Raw genomic sequence first — 22,248 nt, 5'->3', positions numbered from 1 at the left:
AGTGTCTTCCCCTTGATAGGTTCATAGCGAGCTCATGGGTGTGTCATTGTTTTGTTTGTGAGAAATTCGTGTTGTTTGTTTTCCAGACACACACAGAGAAATACATGACGATATTTAAGCTCTATTGTAGTATTAAGAGCCCGAGATATGTAGAAGCACAGAGAGCGCGTTGTTTCAATAAAGCAGTTGAAGCTGTCATAAATCACTGAGAATTATTTCCTTTGAAGGTACTGTTCATTATTATTTTGTTTTCGAAATGCAAGCTTTTGCCATCGCCGTCCTCACGTGCTTTTTGTAGAAAGAGGTCACAATTTAATTTTGCCGACGTCACAAAAGAAGAGTGGCTGTTCTGCTAACATCTCGATCATTAGGATGAGATCACAGCTATTACCCTGATCATGAATGGCGCGTCGCAAGTTAGAAAATATAATGTTTATATTACATTTTATTGTGATTTAGCTAGAATATATGGTATTATCATGTAGGGGCGATCCATTGACCTTTTAAATCAGAAATGTTTGAAGTACCAGAGAACATAAAAACGACTTGGCAGGTCTTAAAATGCAAGCGGATGTGGATTTTCTTTGAAGAGTCTCTATATTAAAAGCAGGACGTCAGAAAGACATGGCAAAACTATTTCATCAGTTCTATTCTCGATGCTATAACACTATCGCCGACAAAGCTTATAACTAGCTTTTCACTCTGATTTTCCGCTACTCTCTGCCTCCTCTTCCGTTCTCCAGCGGACATTCCTCTTTTTTCTCTCTCTAGATCGCACACAGAGTCCGCCCCTTCTTGGTTCTACCATTCATGCACTTCACAGCCTTCAATTAAACCTCATAAAATGAGTTATTTCAGAAATTATTATTCACTGCACTGTGTCTTTGTTCCTCGTCGACTGTTTGATTGTCTAGGTATGAGTGTTGCTTTTTAATTGTGGCTGAATGGTGGGTTATTCGCCTTTTTTGTTTTTTTTGTCTTTTTGTTTTTGGTTTTTATTTGGATGGTGTGCATGCATGACCGAATGAATGCGTCTCGTATCTGCTAAATAAGCGCCTTACAAATACACATTTCTTTCTTTTCCCACCATTCTTTCATTTCTCTTTCTTTCTATCTATTTTCTCTCTCATTACTAGCGTCCTTCGCATTTTTATTATGACTTCATGTCAGCTGCAAAGAGACTTATTGTACAGAATGGACGTCAGAAGCTGCAAGAGCTATTGAATGTGCTGGTCTAAAGAGGCTTATTCACCTCCATTTTTAGGGAGAGGAAAACACGGAAGGAATAATAGTGTCCTAAAAAAAGAAAAACTTGGACGGTAAAATAGAGCTCTTAAACACTTCTGACCCAGACAAAGGACATTTCCTTCTTTTATTTCTGCCATTCACTCAAGATACAAGTCGTCTTCTCCCTCCCTTAATATTTATAATCTCTTTCTTTCAGGTTTCTCGTGCTCTTCGATTTTGTTTGCAGTTAAGCATCAGTCTTTGGTGAATTAAGAAGAGGATTAAAAACTCGAGTTTTAATGTCGGAGTTCAAAATAGTTTTATTATCATCAAAGAAAGTCGATGTTTTGAGATGAAACTGTAAGGTTTCGAGATGAAGCACGATGACAGAAAAACACGCTCTGACATTTTTTGTATTTGTCTCTCAGGGCTAAGATGAAGACAAAAGTATAATATGAACCTTCTTTCAGAATGAGGTCAGGATATTTTGCACAAAGCCACAATCTGAGAATAAAGGCCACACGATCTTTTTATTTTTTGGCAGCGTAATCGAAGTTTCACGTTTCGTTGGATGATATTTAGAAGCTTGTCCATTTTAAAACTGGGTTATATCTTACGCCTGCAAACATGCTCATATATATGGCACAAAGATTCTTTGTCGGTGTCATTAATTTCCTGTCTATATCGAGCATTTGTAATATTTAAAATAATAAATTTGTAATATTTAAAATAATATTTCGTTCAAGCCTCCACGAAGTCGGAAAATCGAGTGACACCGACCAGCAGCATTACTGTCGACGTTGGGAAAGGTTAAAGATCAAAGTCACGAGCACTGTCTGAAATCACTCAAGTGCATCGTCGAACCTGATTCGCAATCCGCAGCCGACAACAATATCTGATATGATAATCTTGACACTGTTCAACAACATGTACGCTCTCACGCAATCTGTACTCAGTGACTGTCCAACAACATCCGCTCTAATACACCATCAACGTTCTCGCCCGCAACATCCACGCATTCATCTTTACTGACCAGCAGTATCCATCCTCACTGACCAGCAACATACACTTTACTACTGCAAGAGGATATGCCTTCACTGATCAGGATCCTCCACTCTCACTGTCCAGCAACACCCATTACTAAAATCCATTCTCACTGACAAGTAACATCCATCCTCACTGACCAGCAAGAGGATCTGCCATTACTTCTCATTGTCCTGCAACATCCACAGCAGGCAAACGCCTGAACAAAGTGAGCAGGTTGTTGGGTTTCCAAACCATCTTGCGATCCTACATATTATTCTTTGGGTTTTTGATCCGTTGGCTATCATCTGGAACATCTTCGTTCATTCCTTTACTAGTACCACAAACGGTTATTCTGGTCTTCTGAGTGAATAACTAGATAAACACAGTAGTCGACAGACTCGCCATGTAGGCCTGTCTTAGCAGGTCCTAAGTGGAGCAACCAGTCAACTCCTTTAAGTCTACATCACAGAAACAGACCAACATTATCCACAAGGCAGTGGGACTGTTTGCTCTTAGTGGAGGTCGAGTGGAGGAAGAGTGGAGACGAGGGGTGTCTTTCCACCGCACGGGGCTCGCGTTTGCAGGTGCATCGCACGCCGAGCAAGTATTTTGTCATCAAGGAAAAAAAAAAAAACAAACTTTCGGTGTTCAAACTCGTCGGTAGTTGATAAAATGAGGCCAGTCCCACAAAAACTGTCTCAGGTCCACTTTAACGACCACAAGATGCCACCAACGACCGCTGCCTGCCTCTCACTTGGTTGCTGCAACAAGCATCGCTGCCTCACACAGGTTGTGTCGTGGGTGAGGCTTGAGGCAGGGTTGCGAACTCCAGGGCCACGTTGGCGTGGTCGCCGCTGTCGCTGGAGCAGTCCGTGGTCCAGATCTTGAGGATGGTGCCCGGGCAACAGGGCACACGCTGGCGCAGGCGCGGGTTGAGGGTGAAGTAGACGAGAGGGTTGGAGATGTGCGACACCTTGGCTAGCAGGGTGGGCAAGACAGAGTTGAGCCCCGACACGTGCAGTCCACTGACGTAGGCCGAGACCATGCTGACGATGGAGTAGGGCAACCAGGCCAATAGGAAGCAGGCTGACATCAGCAGCGTGATCTGCCAATCAGATTTGAGAGATTGATTAGTGTCTGGAATGACAATTACCTACATTTTTTTTCTTGTTTGTTTGTCTTAGGAGTGGGTGGTGGAATAGATGGATTTTCTTTCGGGTATATGTAAACTTTAATAGGAAAATAAAAACAGCTCCACAGGAAACAAGTGACGTCACCAGTGTTTTCTGCTAATCAGCTTTGAGAAACTTTTGATTGTGCTGGCTGATAGCGGGAGAGTATTGCATGAGGAAAAACAAACCAACAAGCAAAAACAAGGGAAAGCCTAGTGTGGAGAGCAATGACGTGCACAGTCGGCGGCTCAAACCGTTGTCAGAACGAAACAAAATAGAAGACAAAAAGCAAACAAACAAATATCCACCAACTAATTAGTCAAGCAGCTTCATACCAAGCTCCAAACTCAAACAAACCTTACCATCTGTGTGTTGCTTGTCTTGACTTCCGTGTTCATAAAATTGTCTTTTGATGTCACCTTCAGAACTAGTTCTCTGTCCTCAGATCGCATTTCCCGTATTTATTTCAGAGTACCAGTGATTTTTCTTTGACAACTCACGCTGGTAAGAGCTCGGCTTGATATTACAGCCATTGTGTTTATATCAGGACTAATAACACTGCCAGTCCCCAGCCTGTTACATAGAATTCTTTGGGTGGGAAACTATTGAAAGAAAGAAAGCAGGGGGAAGAAAAACGTTGGAGGAAAAAAAAAATTATTCATGTGAGTGGGCGAAACAGAGAAAGAGAAAAGAAGAGAAGATGTCTGGAAATAAATAAATAAATAAATAAATAAAAAGAACAGAAAAAAAGAGAGAAGAGAAAGAATTTCACTTTTCTCCACTTCTTTAAATAAATATTTTAAGATTCAAAACTGAATTTTATTCGTTAATATTTGATCAGCAAATTATCTTCCCTATGGATCAATTGAAAACAGGTCATCAAAAAGCAAATGTCATTGTTTTGCAAATGTGTATTTTTGCGAAAATATTGGACACAGAAGATTCTGATTTAAAGGGGATTATGAGCTGAGGACCATTTTTCCAGAGACAGAGAAATATCCGGAATTGTAAGTGTAGGTGTACTTTGTGTCGGTCTACAGGGTAGATTGGGATGCCTTCTTCCTCCACTTCCAGAATGAATGGTAGGAGGTGTGACATTATCAGTATTATCAGAATGAATGGCAGGAGGTGTGATATTATCAGTATTATCAGAATGAATGGTAGGAGGTGTGATATTATCAGTATTGTCAGGAGAGAGGCTGATTCCACGCGGCTGAACCTTGGTCTTGGCTTGCCTCTTCCTCCCACTCAGTTTTGCCGGCATAACACAAAGTGTCCAGTCAAATGACATCTTGAAACACACACTTTTTATAGAAACTTCCCTTGGCAGATTGGTAGATAAATCCACTGCTCATTACTGAAAGTCTGAATGTAGTAAGTTTATTTTTGTTAAATTAGTAAATTACTGGGGACTCAAGCAAATGTGTACACCTGTGCCTGAATGCAGCTCACTCCCCACTACCCGCGAGCAAGTTTTGGAAGGGCTGTACTTACAGGGTACTGCGACCCGTCAGGGTGTCATCCCATCAAGTTTCTTTCATTTTTCCTCACCACTTCCCATATTTTTGTCCTTAAGATTCTTTTTCGACTTTCTCCGCTACACATTTCAAAAACTAGAGAGGTGTTCATTCAATTTCTGAAGCTAGTCAGGCAGATGTCAGACATCTTAAATTCAAGTAATAATGAGAAACAAAGAACAAAACTCGTATGCCTGATGAAACTCTTGCTTCTTGTATTGTCCAGGCTCGACTATCGCAACTCTGTGGATCTTCTGGACCACATCCTTGACAAGCTCCAGAGAAGCAGAAGACTAATCTCTCCAAGTAGCGACTCCACTTCTGTGCGATGTTCACTGGCTGCGAGTTCAGACTCACATCGAGTTCAGTTTGCAGTCTTGTTGTTCATGAACTCGCCACAGTCTCAGCTTGTGTCGCCCTCCCAGTCCGGCAGGTCACTTCCTTCTGTCTATCACTGGTTTCTCTCTGTCCCACTGTATCAGTGCTGGCTTACTTTTTTTCTCTAAAAATGAGCAGTGTACTTAAAATGCAGGTGGTTAATAATCGTCTTCTGGGGACTTTGCTCCCTTTTGCCTCTTGCTCCTCCATCCGTTCTGACTTGTTGGACTCACTTTCGTTTTCATTTGCCTGTTGACTTTTTTTTTACAAACTTGTTCAGCACTTTAGGGTGCTAGAGGCTTTTATTGTAATGGACAGGCACATGCGTGTCTCAATCAAGTCTTATTATTATTATCATCATCATCATCATCATCAATTTTTCCCGATACAGCTCAGGCATGCGCGGACAGACAGGCAGACACGAAAGCAAGCTCTCTCTCTCACAACTCGCATAGAGGCATCCACCACTAGTCTTTCATACCTGTAGTCAACATTTTTCCAAAGTCTGTATTCTTGAACATTTTTTTTAAAGGGATGCGCGGGTCGTCCCGTGACCTGTCAGTCGTTGTGAAGTTGAGTGTTTAAGACACCGACCATTTAGAAACCCCCAGATTTCTTTTGAGGAGGAGGGGTAGGGAAAGAGCTGCCCACCTGCTCTCCTTCGTCTCAGACACCAACACCCACAAGTAAACATGCACCCAGGTAGTGACGTAGGCATTGTACACAAATCAGACCTTGATGAGCCGCAGTTCGTGGCGGGTCCGCCTGGGGCCGCAGTTCGGTCGGTACTGCCTCAAGCGACGAGAGGCCCTCAGTGTGTTGTTCAGTATACAGCCGTACGACAGCGACATGACCCCTAGCGGCACCACCAGGCAGCCCATGAAGACGGAAGTGACGTAGGAGCTGGAAACACAAGGCAAAACACTTCAAAACACTTGCTGTCATTATTTCCTGTCCATCAGCCAACTAACAAACCAAATAAGCAAGCTTGCTGGCAGAACGGTCAGTACTTTGAGGGAAAGTTGACAGTTTTTTGTCATTCGGTGTCTACATACACAGACACCGGAGGGGCGTACACGCAGACGAACATTCAATCATATCGCGATATTTAAAGGGTTAATTGATTCTGTTCATTCTATTTGTTCCTGTTAATGTAATATTTGACTACACTGTCAAATTCTATTTGTTCTCACAGAGAACGATACTAGCCCTAACCCTAGACACCCTCTTTCCATCTTTACAGACTTATTTAACTAACTTAACCTCTAACCTTTTTTTAAAGAGCTTTAAAGCACCGCTCTTAAATGTGACCCGACAAATTTAAAAAGCTTGGGAATTAAAAACAGAGAGGAACAGCAGATGGGCAGCTGCCTAAAAAAAAAACAGGCTCAGTGAAAAATATGGTCTCTAGCACCTTGCTCTCCAAAGACCAAACGTTTACGGGAAAATTTTATTTAATTTGTTTTGTTTTAGAAACGACAAATTGGTGCAAAGACATAAAACTGGATATAGATTATCTGTCAATAACGTATATATAATGAATGTGTACACAGATATCCAAAATTGTATAAAAATGTTTAATTTTGTATAATGAGCAAGATAAATTATCATCACATTCCAACAGTTTCTTCTCTAGTGATGGGCGCTCATCACCATTGTAAGCTTCCAGCGTTTAATGTCAGAGAGCTTCCCCCAACACCCTGGTAAAACCCGAGTGTACTTCTCTATTGACAACACATGGTGAGAGCACTTTTGAAGAATGAAAATTAGTTGTCTTGTGCAACTTAAAACATTGTTCTTCTCTGGCGTATTGAGTTTCTCAGGAGATTACACGAGTTTCAAGAAGAAATTTTTTGTTGTTTATTCCAGGTCCTACTTAATTTTTCGCTTAAACGTCTACAGTTTGGCGAAAACTTTTGTGGTCTTGCATCCAGCATGCTGACAAATGAAGGACACCTTCTGAAGTACAAAGCTCACACAGCAGCTGAGTCCGATTGAATAAGAGAGAAAAAAAAACCAAAAAAAAACCAAACAAACTAGAAATTGCAGAAGTATGGAGGACAGGAGAATGTTTCTCATGGAGTGACAGACCTTTCTTAACAAAAGAACTTGGATACTGCGAATTCTGGAAATTCTTGCAACACGTGACACCTTTCCTGAGAGATGTGCGTGATGGCAGTAGGATAATTTCCTCCTTCCGCCTCTCCGTCTTTTATTTTTACTTCCTCCGTTTTCCTTTTTCTTTTCGGGTGTCCGCCTCTCACTTCGTTTTTTGATATAACATTCATGCATCGTATAGAGTCTGCTTACCTACCGATGTAACTCTTCACATTATTTACAGGCTTGCTCCATTCACACACTAATAATGACGACGACGACGATGATAGGCGCATATATCCCCTTAGTAAGTTTATCAGTAATAGTCATAATAATAAAGTGAAGCTACCTTGCGTTTTACCCCACCTTTACAGGTTCACTCAGAGGGTTCATAGATGATGATGATGATGATGATGAACGACGACGACGACGACGACGACGACAACAACAACAACACACTAGTGAGGATGCTTGCTATTTGCTGTACAACGATCCCCGGGTGTGAAGGAGAGACAGAGCTCAGCTTTTCCTTACAATGACCCACTGACCCACCTGTCGGTGCTGGACCACTTCAGGGTGCACGAGGTACCGAATGGCTCCACATCGTAGTCCCCCCATCCGAACAGGGGACAGGTTGCCCAGAAGGTGGACATGACAATCACTCCAATAATTGATGCCAGAACTCTTTTTCGTGTGAAGCAGAAAACTGAAAGAAGCAGAGATAAATACACACATAAGCTATATCCCAATCGGCTCAGTCTCTATCGTCAACATCATCAACATCTTCACTTTAAAAATTCGCTGACATCGTGATATGAACTGATAAAAATAGTCACCAACACCCCGTGGGAAAAAAACTGCTGACTTGATTGTTTACTCTTCAAATACAAGACTATGAAAATAAACAAAGTTGTGTGTGTGGTGGATGTGCAAGCACAGTCAGTACGGTGGTCCACGGACATCGCTGAGTGTAGCGAACAGTAAACAGGGGAAGATCATCCCATAACTTGTTTTAGTTGTTTGGGAGAGAAGGTGAGAAGATCGTCCTTTCCTCGGGACAAGTATTTACTTGAGGACGGTGTCCATCTTCTCCTCTTCATTGTTTTTACCTTCCCCACACCTGTACGGAGTCAGATAAACATTCCCGAGGCTGGACGTCCATCATCCCTGTTCTAGAAGGTTTGTTGGAAGAAAGGCAACTCCGCTTCCTGACCGCTCCTTTGAAGATGGTTATACTGAGACTTTGCCAACCTTGCTCAAACATTTGTCCATGGTTTTGCAGTTGAGAAGAGCATGAACGTGGATAATAAATGGATTCCTTTTGAAGGTAGTCGTGACGTGGAGGAGGGTAAGGGGAGGTAACTGAGCTGGCGATCATACCCCGTAACTCTCCCGTGAGGAAGCCAGAAGCAGGGAGTTAAGTCGTTAACAGTGCGTCCTTTACACTCCCGTCTCTTTGGCAAGAAGCACGTGACACGAAGCCCCTGGCCGCGGGGGAAATTTGTGACTTGAGGCCGACGTCAGCAGCAGGGGGGGATCAACACTGACAGTCGCAGACAACTGCCGCAGGTGATCGATGACATTGCGTCCCTTGGCTCGTTTTATCGGAGAGCAGAAGAATTTCTTCCCCACTTCTCAGCGGGACTTCCAGAAGCTGAGTATGGCTTGAAGTTCAGTGGAAGGGCAGAGACACGCTTTCTTAGTTGCTGATGACATCATATCAACGCCAGCAGCAGCAGCAGCAGCAGCACCAACAATATTCGATTTTCCTGTATTTATAGGTGGCGGTAGACGTGGGTGTAGGTGTGTGTAAGCCTGGACCTCATCAAACTTTTGGGCAGAAACAGTTGAAGGATGTATCACTGGGGTTAGTGCAAGCAGCAGAGCAGACTGCCAGTCCAGCAACCTACATGGCGGTGCGGAGGAATACATTTTGCTGTGTTCACCTCTGTTTGGCTTCCCAACACTTGCCACACCTCAGAATGACTTTGATGGCACGTGACCTTTCGCTCACAGAGTGCAAGTCACACAGAAGTGGATGTTTTTTTCCAACCACATTAAAGTCACACAGCTGTCCGTAGAACTCCACCGACTTGACTACTTTACATGAAAGGATGTGTGTGTGTGTGTGTTTGTGTGTGTGTCTGTGTGTCTGTGTGTCTGTTTATGGCAAAGGACAGAAAGTTTCTTGTACATTTTAAAATGTCTTTTGCAACTACAAATCTAATCCTCTTTCCCTTCCCTCACAAATTAGTACCCCTCCTCACCTAACCCACTTTCAGAGACCTTAACTGTCACAGTCGACAGTACATTACCTCCATCTTCTACCTTTCATCGAAGGATAATAAATGGATTTTTTTTTAAGGTAATTGTCACGCACATGCAGAGTAAGCATGGGGTGGAGAGGGTGGAGAGAGTGGAGAGGGTGGAGGGCTGAGATAGAAGGGAATTCACGGGAAAAGATGAGAGTGGCTGGAATATAAATCTCTGAATGTGGGTGGCGGCAAGGGACAAGGGATCGCAATTGTATCTCTCCCCAGGCCCCCGGGTGGCGCCACTTGATGTCGGGGTGATGCTCACCGGAAGTCGGGCAGCACACGCACAGAAAGCGCGAGAAGCTGAGCAGCGACAGAGTGAAGATGTCAGCGATGCCGAAGAAGAAGCCGAGGAAACCGTTGATGGTGCAGCCTGCAATGAAACAGCATGCCTCTTACAGGAAGAATGATTGTGTCATTATGGGGGTTATTTCTAGCCTGATATTCACAGCCGAGATTCAGCTTACATTGTAATTCACACAACCAAACAAGTGTTTGTCTTCTTGGCTTTGGTTGTGAGGAATGTTCATTTCTTCGGAAACTTTATCCCTGCTCTCATCTTTTAAACAGAAGGTATATTCCAGAAGACTTGTCAAGTATAACAAAAGGTAATTGATAGAGAATGGATGAATCTAGTATTAAAACAGAAGAAGACAAAATAAACGATGGAGAAATGTCATTTCGAAAAGGTAACAGGTGATTCACAAATACAAATAGTATTTGACAATCAAAAATCAAAATTTCAATTTGATACAAAGATTTAATAGTTCAAACAAAACAAATAAATCAAAAGCATCCTTAAGCATTATTAGCGATTGATTTCAGTTATTTTCGGGTTTCTCCATTCCGAGAAAGGCTAAGGGGCAAGGGGAGACGAGAGGGGAATGGAAAGGGGATCAAAGATGCGCAGAGAGGAGACACCCCTACTTTACAATAATTTTACTGTTAGGAAGCCAGAATGACCCCGCGTCCAGAGACTAATGTGTCCTCCCAAAATAACCAAATTTTTTTTCAGGTTCCCACACTGATGCTTTTCCATCGGCAGACCCCCGCCAGTTACTGGGTATTCGAGACGCCATCATGTCCTCCTCCGTCCAGTCTCTTTGCTTGACGATGTGCTCCGAAACCGGAATTCTTGTGGATCGACAGATATGGATACAAGATGTTAGCACTTAGTGCACACGTCTGCAGCATCTAGTCAAGTTCGTCTTGCATACATTCAAGAAAATGAGTTCGCTCCCAATGACAGGTCCATTCAATCCCCACCCCACCCCACCTCTCGGTGACTTATGTCCCTGGACAGCCTGTGGGATCAAATCTCTGTTGTACTTAGGGAGAGTATCTTGGAAATCTTCTCCGCACATCCGGACACATTCTGTCATGCCTTTGAAAGGTATGAAAATGAAGAAAAAATTGCTGTGGTCTAAATCCAGATATTCACAGTAAGTGCAACAGTGAGATCGAAGGGCTTAGTGTGGGGATCCATCTGAGAATGTGGACGAGACAACTAGCTTGAGACAAGCTGGTGACAAGCTGCCTTTTCTATAGGAGCTGTCTGCTGTCTCTCATTCCACTTCCCCGTAGTTCTCTCTCTCTCTCGTTCCAGATATTTACCATGTCTTGTCAAAGTTCCAGTAGGTGCAGCAACACATGAATTTCCAGAATGACTCACGATATCTGCTGTCAAATGCTTTCTCAGAGTCTGTGAACATAACAGAGAGTGACGCCCCATGTGATCTGTCTTAAGGTGAAGATTTGATGACTACAGGACCATTCCTGTCTAAAACCTGCTTGTTCTTGCCTGATGATGAGCAACTACTCGAAGTGCTCCTTCCAACTCTCTACTTTCGTGGCTTGTTTTAGTGATGGTGTTCCCATCCTGGGTTTTTATAAAGGTAGGTCTTGACAGTCAGTTTTGTTCTTGTAAACCACGTTCGTGTCTTGTCCTCCTGCAGATTTTTCTGCTCTTATAGCTAGGTTATCTACAAACTTTCTTTTATCTCTTCTAACGCTCCTTCTGTCTTCCTTGTCTTTCTTGGAATGTTCTTTAACCAACTTTTTTTTAGGCGTGGAAACTTTGTACCGACCAACTGGTGCTTTATCTATTTCCTCTGCTTTATTGTTCCCCGCGTTTCCAGAGAAATTTAGCTCCATTTTACTGTTTTTCTATAGCTGATGTTCTCTTCAGTCGCTTCTTTGAATACTGGGTTGAAGTTAGCGACTGTCCTTTGGGTATCATCTGTTAGGACACTGAGCTTATTTTCGAATGCTGTGATGAATTTTCGATGAACTGTCTTTATTCTTCCACCTTAGCTTTTCTGAGTTTCAGAGAAAGTTTGCCGATGAGCAAGTTATGGTCACTACCGATGTGAGCCCCAATTTTAAGTCTGAGGCCTTGAAGTGTGCTCCTCCATCTACCATTGCTGATGATGTGGTCTGTCTGTCTGTCCTGCCGCGAGTAGACTTCCATTCTGTGAATCTTTTTGTGGTGAAAATTGCTTCTGCAACTACAAGGTCGTTTTCTGCGCAGCAAGAACCCAATCTACTGTCATTGTCATTGTATACCCTATACCTACCTTTCCCATGGCTGCTTCTCTTCCTTCGTTCTTGCTGCCTACTCCAGCATTGAAAACTCTTTGTACTTTTATTACATCGGGGGTAGGAATGTTTTCCTTTGCTGCCTGTAAGTTGCTGTAAAAATCTTCTTCATCCTCTTCCTCTGCCTCATAAGCAGGTCAGGATGGAAAGCTTGATGAATGTGTAGTTGTGCCTGGTGTACAGTAGGCCTTCGCTGATTGGCTTCCATTCTCACATGGCGTTCTTGTGTTGTTAGGGAATAATCATTATGTTAATCATAATAAACCCTGTCTGTGTTGGTCATCCTTCCTTCCAGATCATAAAAAGTGTCACCACTTGCAAGAATTCTCTTTCCTTGGCCTGTCCAACGTGCTTCTGTAATTCCACGAAGATCAAGTCTGTCTAGATAATTTCTCGGACGATCTGTCTTAGCTTTCCTGTTTGGTCAATGTCCTCACATTCCAGAGACCAGTAGTAATGAGTTTAAGAGACCATTAATGTCTTGTTTAATAAAGTCTCAGATAATTAGTGTACCTTTTCTGATCATCCGAGAGACCATTAGTGTCTTGTTTAATATCGTCTCAAATAATTAGTGTATTTGTTTTGATCATCCAAGATATAATAAACGCGTTTCTATCACCCCAAAATGATTGGAGTACTTCTCACCTCGGGATGATGATTGCATGCTGATCTGCTATTTAAGACATGGTTGATAGAATACTGATTACTACATTAGCGCATATTAGTGGTAGATAACTGTGTCTTTGACCAGAACTCCCAAGTCTTTGGTCTTTAGTTCTACGACAACGAAGGTAAGTCCTCGAACACAGAAGTTCTCAGCTGGGTGTTGGAAAGAAGTTAACACGTGATTGTCCATGACATGACATGACACATCGACTCACTGATTGGACAACTCCTCATGAGCGCATGCTCCAAGCGCTCCCATTGGCTATTTCGTGAAGTCAGCAATGAGAATATAAGCCAATCTATGCAAGCTTTTCTTAAAACAGAAATCATTACCTATTTCTGTAACAGTTTTATTCTCTGATGACGTGTCAGTAAATTTTACTTTCAATTTATGTTGGATTGTGATGAGTCTTTAACGACACATACAGAAATTCCTTTTCCTCCCTGGGAATCAATGGTCAGGAGGCATACAAGACTGCTTCATTAAACCCTTTACCACGATCCTCTCCCTCTCTCTATCTCTCTATCTCTCTCCTGGGATGAGGAGATCGATTCCTAAGCAGCTGCTGCACTTCTCGAGGCATCTCAAGATGTTGGAATTGAAAACTACCGTGCACCATCAGGCCTTGCCTTCAGTCCAGACATCGCTAACGATGAGGCCTTATTTGTGGTACTCTGTACACCACCTGCTTGTGCTCCTTGCATGACCTACAGGCCCCCACCTACCCTCACACACATACACGCGCACACACACACACGCACACACACACACGCACACGCACGCACACACATTTCAGGAACTTGAAAACCTGGACCGTTGCCTCCTATCCTCAGTCTACATCCTGTTTCTTTCTGAAACTATTGTGCAGTGAAACATCGCATAATTATCAAATCTTTGTGCATTTTATTACATTGAGTGCGTTTTGTTGTTTTGTTGTTAGGCTGCCTGCGTGTTGTGACATATATATTCAAGAAAAAATTAAAATGTATTTTTTGCTTATTTCCTGTCCACGTAACTCAGCAAAGGTCTACCTTACACAACAAAAAGAAATTCTCACCATGGAAGGACACACGTGCGGGAGAGGGTGTGGAATGGGAGCTTGATTGTGAAGAAGGATGTAAGAAAAAGAACGAAAAAAGAAACAAAAAACAACTATTTATCGACCAATAAAAGACAGCGACAAAGACAGATATATTAGAAGGCAGAGGCTTGGAGAGCAAACATTTCTAACATTTGGCTCATAACTGTCTTAAGTTCTGTCTTCAAGCATTTTTCGTCAACAAAGATCTTGAAAACAAAATATAAAAGGGAGAGACAACATCTATAGGCCATGGAATTAAGACTGATGAGGCATGTGACCTCTGACCTACCAGTTTCTCCGAAAAGCCAGCCATGCGAGAAGGTGGACATCATGGCCATGGGATAAGCGAAGAGCGGGGAGCAAAGGTCACTGACGGCCAGTGTCAGGATGTAGTAGTCAGTGATGGTGATGCTCTTCCACCGGGCCGCGAAGGAGCAGATGACGAAAGTGTTCAGCATCACGGCACTGACAACTGAAACGGGAGATGACCGTTTGTTGTGATGGTAGAGGTGGCAGCAGTTAATTTCTTTCTCCTCAACATGACGCTTGACAGCGACAGATAATTAGTGTTGTTTATCTAAATATTTGTCAATACCATCCAGTTCAGCGATCAGTCCAGCTATGGTAGATCTTTATGGCCGTGAAATATTAATTACCTAACATTGGTGACGGCGTTCTTCAATGAATAAATTGTATACAGACTTTAAAATATAAAAAGAAGGGAGAGATTTGGAAGAAAGCAAAGAGAAAATAAGAATGTTAAGCAGACAGACAGACAAACAAGTTGCCGGACAGGCACTGTACTTACTGACGAACAGAATGACAGAGCCCACCAGGAAGTCTCCGGTGTCCCCCAGGGACGACTTGTAGTTGGCGCACACGTGACTACAGGTGGAGCCGTTGCCTGATGTCTCCATGTCCCTCCCCGTGGCGTTCACACATCCGGGGAACAGCTGCAGTGAACACGCAAAGCCACGTGTCACACAACCATAGGTCATCGTCTCCACGTGACAACAAGTGAACATCATTGTCAAGAACTCGCCTGGCAGTCTTACCCCAAAACTATAATTTTGTCGAAACTAGGGGAAATATTCTGTGCAGATGAATGGCTTGGAGCCGTTTCCCACAATGGCGGTGAGGAGAGGTTGCATGAGAAATCTTTTTGGGGGATAAAATAATTTCAAATTTTTAGTCAAATTGACCGTTAGTTTCACGACTTAATCAAACCGTGTCGAGGGAGCTTTATGACAAGATGGATTCTGGTCGTAAATTACTTCTTTCTCTCTCTCCCTCTTTCTCTCTGCTATGTCCGATGCCATCACAGCAGGTAAGACCTGCACTGGAAGTACTCCTCGATGACTCGCTGAGAATTTCCGTACAGTAGAAGGTCTTCTGACGATTCAGACTCCAGGGTTGTCCAAACACTTAGCCGGTTGTTGAGGACCAAGATGTAGGAGGTCCTTGCGTGTCTCCCCCACATTCTGTAGTGGCGCCTGCGCTCATCTCTTCTTTCTCTCTTTCTCTCTCTCTCTCCCCCGCTGCTTCCCCACCCCAACCCTTTTCAAAGGGACAGTTCAACAGCTTGAGGGGACGGGTAGAAAATGTTGTGATATCAAATATGTTGCTCAGTACGATTCAAGCCTCTAACCTCGGTCCTAGTCTAACCTCTCCCCCTCCCGACTACTGTCCAACAGAACCGAATGTCAACTACTTGTACCCAGAAGTAAGGCAACAAACACATTTTGCTTTCAGCATCGGGTGGTGCTAGAAAAACTACAACAACTGCTGCCGGACACGGCCATTAGCACGCTCTGAAAATCAATTTGTATTCATTCTCTCGGTTGATAGGAGGAGGAATAAAGTTATCAAGCATCCTGTGACAGATTAGAAAATGAACAAATCCGCCCAGGAAGGCTTGCACGAGTTTGCTGGGAGGTTTTATTACTTTTAAAATGTCAGCTTGTTCCTGACGTCACCAATGATGAGAACGATGTTAGCAACGAGAAGGGGAGAGTATTCACGTCAACATAGGGGCAGCTGCTCTTGCCTTGAGACAAATAATGTCCATCTGCCCAGCCTGTCCTACAAATATCCTAATACATAGTCAGCTGTAGATGGTTTGATCACCAAGAGTATCATGCCCTGTAAATCAACAATTTTAGGTGCAGTCGTCGAAAACGGGGTTTGGGGGTTTCTACAGAAAATTTAGCACTAAGTGACAATGGGAGGTCTGGTCTGGACAAGAGTGTAGATAAAAATGTAAAATGAAATAAAAACAGAAACAGTAATATGTAAATAATTCAAGTACAACACCTCCAAAAGGCACAAATAAAGAAAAGAAGGGAAGAAAATTCTCTTCAGATGTTCATTTACGAGTTGTTGCCATACAGATGGTCATGGACTGGTTGATGCCACTCAGTTCTCTGTCATCATCAGTGGGGATGGGGTTAATATGAAGTCTGTTACAAGACTTAAACAAGTCAGTTCTAAGACTTTCTTCCTCTACTCTACAACTGACTATTTGTTTTCAGCGCTTCTATGTTTTCATGGTGAAAAGGGGGATGGAACACCTTATCCAAGTTTCTCCTCATCCAGCATCTCACCTGGAACCTGTTTCTGCGCGTCACCACCTGCGCACACGCCAGGGCTGCGTTGCCGCGTAGTACTGTAGTCATGACGTAATCCCCACACCAGCAACAACAGCAACACCAGCAGCAGCAGCAGCAGCAGACTCGTAGTCTTAAGCTGTAGACACAATATTTATTGTCATTATCTCCTTGTCTTACAATGGGATGTAGAAAAAAATTATTATTAACAACTCGCTCTTACATTGGTTGTAACAGAAATTCTTTTTGTTATTAAGTCGTTGTCTTAGAATGTTTGTAGCTAAAATTTTTATTAATTATTATTAACTAGATTATTGTTAGGGAACGACATTGAGTATGAACACGATGCATATCTCACACTTTGAACACTCTACCTTTTTTCTCCCCACATTCTCTCATTTTTTTCTTTTTTATTCTTTTCATCCCTCTTCCTTCCTTACTCTTCATTAACTCTTTTTTTCTTTCTCTCTAACACACACAGAGAATAGGCGGGAGAAAAAATTGCGAGACAGAAAGCCGAATTCCCACATTTAATAGCAGGTGGCGCTGTGAGATGCATTAGTGTGAATCACATGAAATATTACTGTTGCAAGTAGTTGAAAACAAAATGACGAGGCGGACAAAGAACTGCACAAGGACAGATGAAATGTAAAAGCAGGTTCCTTGCAGCAAAGTCTGTCAACGAGCACCAGAGAGCCTGGTCCCAGGAAACTGTCAAACAACAAAGCATGGAGCCTACCAGCGATGCTGTCAACAAAAAACATTCACTTCTCTTTTACATTTCCTATTTCTAACTTTCTTGCTCTCTTCAATCTGCTTCTGGTTCTCGTGTGCAGGCAGGAAGAGTGTAGTCTGGCACAATGGAGGGTCCAGCAACGACATGGTTTCAAGAGAAATCCCTCAGCTGTTCATTTAGAAACTTCATTCGTTCATACACAGTTCCATCCTGCCAGTTTGGTTTTGTTCCTAATCTGGCTCAATGCGATGTCAGCTTAGTTGATGCTGATGAAGGAATTAACGAGCTTTGGTTCTCTGAGATGAAGGTGTGAAGTTTCAAGTGAAATTAATTTCCTTCTCATCTCTCCTTTTTTTTCCGCTTTATTCTTTTCTTTTCTTGGTGTGAGAGTTTTTTTTTCTCTCTTTTGGTCTTTTCTTCCTTACTTTATTTCTCTTTTTTCATCTTCTTATCTATCGTTGTTATTGCCGTGTATAGAGGGTATAGTATAAAGCAGTATAGAGGGTACAGAGTGCTAGAGAAGATGAAGGTGGGTATGGGTATGGACGTGTGCAGCTCATTCACGGAGTTTTCTATCATGTAACTCCGCTATGTGTGTGTATATATATGTATGTAACAGTCCGCTGTATGAGGTATTAAACTAGACGAGAGCCTGCCTAGGGGGACCATGTGCGTTGCAAGTTTCCCTTTTACTCGTAACGGTCACAAGGCCTCCACCTTGTTGTCAACCCAAACATGAGGTCATCGGTTAGGTCGTGGAATTGGTTTCACAGACCAGCTTCTTGCCCTTTCTGGCTACTGAAGTATGGATCACTTTGTGCATCTCGAGAAAGACCAAGCAAAGTTTTCTTGACAGTCCCAAAAGTAACCCAGTCTGGTTCCAATCCAGTATCAGCAAGGGGACACTCTCTTTGTCAAACGATTTTATAGTTTAGGACCTCGCTGGCAAAGTATGATTTGCTTTGAGATCCTGACACAATTTTCTCGGTGAAAAAAAGAGATTTTTTTTTTGTCGAGGACTTTCCAGCTAGCTTCAGTAACGTGCTTGACGTCAGCAGTGTACACAGGGCCTTCCAGCGAGCTTCCAATGGCTGACAAGCGTTCATTGAAATATTGGTTCGTATCTATGGAGACGCCTTTCCTGTTGCCAATAAACTGCTTAAGAAAGCCTGAGCTCACTGCCTTATTTAGCATGAAGAGAGACTTTTGTAAAAGTTACATCATTGTTTTAAGCAGAATCGCTTTTGTGTTGGGCGGTAACATACACTGTCTTGTGTAATAATCATCAGGTGTTAGGAGAGAGGCAGGTCTATCAGATGTAGCCATTAATGTCTATTTTTAGCGCAGACTGGCGGGTTTACTGTTGCAATATTTTGCTTCTTCATTCGGTCCTACTGTAATATACTGTACACGTATTTGCTTACAGAACCCGTTTGATACAACAGTCCTTCCTCACAAGAGAGAGATTGCAGAAGCTAACTGAATGCTTTTATCTGACATGGCGGGCTTTAAAAAAGTGTTCCAAGCATTTCAATTAATTTTCCGCTGACGACATGGCTACAAATATTGCCATTCACCTGCAACAACATCAAACTGGGAGGTATTGACACAGGGACAAACGTACGTTGCCATGGACACAGCCACTGGGAGAACTTCATTAATCAAACATCTCGCGTGAGTGTAGAACAAAGTGTGTGAACGGTCTGTACCTCACCATGCAGCGTGTCAGTCAGTCTGTAAATGTGCGAAGGTCTTTAGGTGTATAACGGCCACACAGCGAAAAGGAGAAGAATAGGAAGCAGAAAGATGGAAAGACAGACGGAAAGACGGCAGTATATACACCCTGTGGCTGTATCACATAGATAGAGATGGGGTAATGACAGACAGACAGACAGACAGACAGACAGACAGACAGACAGACAGACAGACAGACAGACAGACAGACAGACAGACAGACAGTTAGTTTAAAGATATTCCCCCCTGTGTAGCTTTTGAAGAAATTACTAATAGGGTTTTACACGGAATATCTACCTGCATGCAGACATACAGACGCATTCATACAAAGGTAGGTTGAGAAATACGAGAAATATAAAAGGGAGGATATATGGAGTGATTATGAGAGATACAAAGGGAGGTAATATAAATAGAGTAGTTATGAGATACAAAGTAAGTTGACATAAATAGATTGTTATAAGGGATGCAAAGGGAGGCTATATAAATAAAGTGGTTATAAGAGATAAAAGGGAGGCTATAAATAAATGCTGTTATGAGAAATACAAAGGGAGATTATTTAAATAGAGTAGTTACGAGAGATACAAAGGGAGATTATTTAAATAGAGTGGTTACGAGAGATAAAAGGGAGGCTATAAATATATGTTGTGATGAGAGCTACATAGGGAGGTTATATAAATAAAGTAGTTACGAGAGATACAAGGGGAGGTTATAAATAACATGGTTATGCAAGATACCAAGGGAGGTTATATAAATAAAGTGGTTATGAGAGATAAAAGGGAGGCTATAAATAAATGCTGTTATGAGAGCTACAAAGGGAGGTTATAAAATAGAGTAGTTACAAGAGATACAAGGGAAGATTATAAATAAATCTAGTTATGAGAGATAAAAGGGAGGCTGTAGATAGATATTATGAGAGCTCCGAAGGAAGGTTATATAAATAAAGTAGTTACAAGAGATAAAAGGGAGGTTATAAATAAATCTTGTTATGAGAGATACAAAGGGAGATTAGTTAAATAGTGTGGTTACGAGAGATAAAAGGGAGATTATGAAAGACTGAAGGTAAAAGGGACAAAGATCTGACGATGACGAGGGATTGAGAGAGCAGAATGTAAGTTTAAAGGAGGGTGAGGAATAAAGGCAGGTACCTCTGAGGCTACACAACCCTGTTTAAACCTCCCCACGTGCGACACCCTGTGTGTGAGGGGGGTGGGGAGCGAGGGGAGGAGGCAGGAGGAGTAGCTACCGGACTTCCATTAGCGCCAGGCCCGACCACCGGCGCTGCGGCCAGCAACGGAAGTGTATTCTGCGAGCTAAACGAGAAGAAAATTGTTCAAAAATGCAAGCTGGCTTCCTCAGACAGAGGGCGCTTGGGGAAGCAGCAGGTAGGACTGTCTTACTCAATAATTAAACCCGCCTTTCAGTTATCCGAGCATGATGGGAAAGAAAATGACGCAGCACAGGGAACTGTTATCAGAAGCTAAAGATTTCTGACCAGAAAAAAATAACTGGGAGCTTTGTAGACCCCCAGGGTCTGCTGCTGACGCCTGTCGCCAACTCTTTACCTTCTAAATATTTGACGAGGTCGGGCAGACATAAAGAGCAACAATGATCATTAATCAATAAGATTTATTTTTTAACAGAGACGCCAGAATATGGGGGCAAAGGTGAGGAGGTGGGGGTCGACAGCTTAGTGCTGAGGTTTTGGTATTCACTTCCGGTTTGACACACACATCGTTCACTCGTTTAGTGTCGGTTAACATGTCAGCCATGATCTTTGTGTTCAGATGCCAGTTCTGTAGCCATGACTACGATGGTCTTCAGTTATCACTAGCAACAACAAAAAGGTTAAAATTTAAATCCCAAGTCTTTAAAATTTGCAAGTATTTGAACTACCTTCACACATCATCATCTTAAAGACGAGCAAACAAGCAAAATAAATTGCAGTGAAGACGTGGACGATCGTTGAACGAATAAAACATCGTTGGTGCGTTTGTCTGAGAGGCTGATGTGTGTTCAATCACGACTTGTGTCACTAGAGTCGAGTTTCATGGGCATCCGCAACTTTTTCCATGCATAAAGGCGCAAACTAACTTTAAGATGAAAGGGTCATCAAGACATTTTTGTGTAGAGAAGAGGAGACAGACACGACGACACCTTCCTCCAACACGTTGAGGTGAAAAGGTCAAAGCCGTGATTACCACAATGGCTGAACTTGGAGATGTTAACAGCTTCTAACTTCTCGTAATAGTTAAAGAAATATTGACTATGTCTCAACCACAGTTAGATAAATTGGTTTTCTATCGATGAGCTTTGGAATACAAATGTTTATCTCACAAGTATTTTTTTGTTAAATAGAAAAAAAAAAGACTCGGCCTCGGCGGAAATATTCTCCAAGGTTCAGAAATCAGTTGTGTCAGTAGAAAAGACTAAAACTGTACTCACCGTTGTCGATGATATCAAGTGTGACGACCTTCTAGAAACAACGACGACGACGACGGCTGCTGAGAGGTGTGAGACGAGCTGAGGGTGTTGACTGGCTGAGGGTGTTGACTGGCTGAGTCAGCCACTCCTCGCCCCGCGCTGTGACACTCACGACTGACTTCTGTCTCCCAGTCAGCTGTCCACAGCTTCAGACGCTGATTGCAACAGTTCAATATGTCTTCTGGCTTATCTCACAGCTGTGGGGATCGGCGACAGTTACAGTGTGCGAGCTGGACAGGAGGGACGTGCAGGGGGGCGTCTGACTCCAAAGCCACGTCACACAGCGTGCACGTGCATGCGCGCGCATCCACACGCTAACACGCGCTGCAGACGCTGCTGCCTTCATCTCCTCCCTCTCCCACATCCTCTCCCTCCCCCACTTCGTGACCCCCGCCTTGTCTTGCCGATCTCTCGACTTCTTTATTCTCGTAACGATATTGATAGACACTCAACATACCTGTACAGGTGAGAAACGATTGCAGGCTGAGATATAGGATTTCAGATAATGGTGATAATGTTTCATTCTGCTTTCACAAAACTTAGAGAGATTTTAAAATGATAATAAAAGCCAGTCCTCAAACTGTCCTCGCTGCAGCATTCACTTTCTCTTCAA

The 22,248-nt window shown here is 42.8% G+C and overlaps 2 protein-coding genes across 2 annotated transcripts; both read right to left on the bottom strand.

Annotated features, from left to right (window-relative positions):
- Positions 1-399: 399 nt before the first annotated feature.
- LOC112562394 (rhodopsin, GQ-coupled-like) lies at positions 400-6,535 on the bottom strand. The gene is made up of 2 exons (XM_025235642.1): positions 6,055-6,535; positions 400-3,358 (listed from the first exon to the last, which is right to left on the bottom strand). Exons 1-2 carry the CDS (start codon positions 6,199-6,201, stop codon positions 3,035-3,037), a joined length of 471 nt encoding a protein of 156 aa, XP_025091427.1. The 5' UTR covers positions 6,202-6,535; the 3' UTR covers positions 400-3,034.
- Positions 6,536-7,947: 1,412 nt separating this feature from the next.
- LOC112562515 (opsin-5-like) lies at positions 7,948-22,024 on the bottom strand. Its single transcript, XM_025235795.1, has 6 exons — positions 21,597-22,024; positions 16,682-16,823; positions 14,887-15,031; positions 14,317-14,550; positions 9,998-10,105; positions 7,948-8,123 (listed from the first exon to the last, which is right to left on the bottom strand). The coding sequence occupies exons 2-6, from the start codon at positions 16,751-16,753 to the stop codon at positions 7,948-7,950; spliced, it is 735 nt and encodes a 244-aa protein (XP_025091580.1). The 5' UTR covers positions 16,754-16,823; positions 21,597-22,024.
- Between the last annotated feature and the right edge of the window lie 224 nt (positions 22,025-22,248).

Source organism: Pomacea canaliculata, linkage group LG4, assembly GCF_003073045.1.
Source record: "Pomacea canaliculata isolate SZHN2017 linkage group LG4, ASM307304v1, whole genome shotgun sequence".
In the NCBI taxonomy this organism is placed as follows: domain Eukaryota; kingdom Metazoa; phylum Mollusca; class Gastropoda; order Architaenioglossa; family Ampullariidae; genus Pomacea; species Pomacea canaliculata.
This window is presented reverse-complemented; position numbering and strand designations above follow the sequence as displayed.

Bases quoted from the DNA above. Each gene is read 5' to 3' on its own strand.
- LOC112562515 (XM_025235795.1), bottom strand. From the start codon at position 16,753: ATGACTACAGTACTACGCGGCAACGCAGCCCTGGCGTGTGCGCAGGTG. The intron at 15,032-16,681 runs GTGAGATGCTGG...TGTTCACTGCAG, and splicing joins CGCGCAGAAACAGGTTCCAG to CTGTTCCCCGGATGTGTGAA. The intron at 10,106-14,316 runs GTTGTCTCTCCC...GTTTCATTGCAG, and splicing joins TAATTCCATGGCCTATAGAT to GCTGCACCATCAACGGTTTC.
- LOC112562394 (XM_025235642.1), bottom strand. From the start codon at position 6,201: ATGGGCTGCCTGGTGGTGCCGCTAGGGGTCATGTCGCTGTCGTACGGC. The intron at 3,359-6,054 runs GTCTGATTTGTG...TCTGATTGGCAG, and splicing joins ACGAACTGCGGCTCATCAAG to ATCACGCTGCTGATGTCAGC.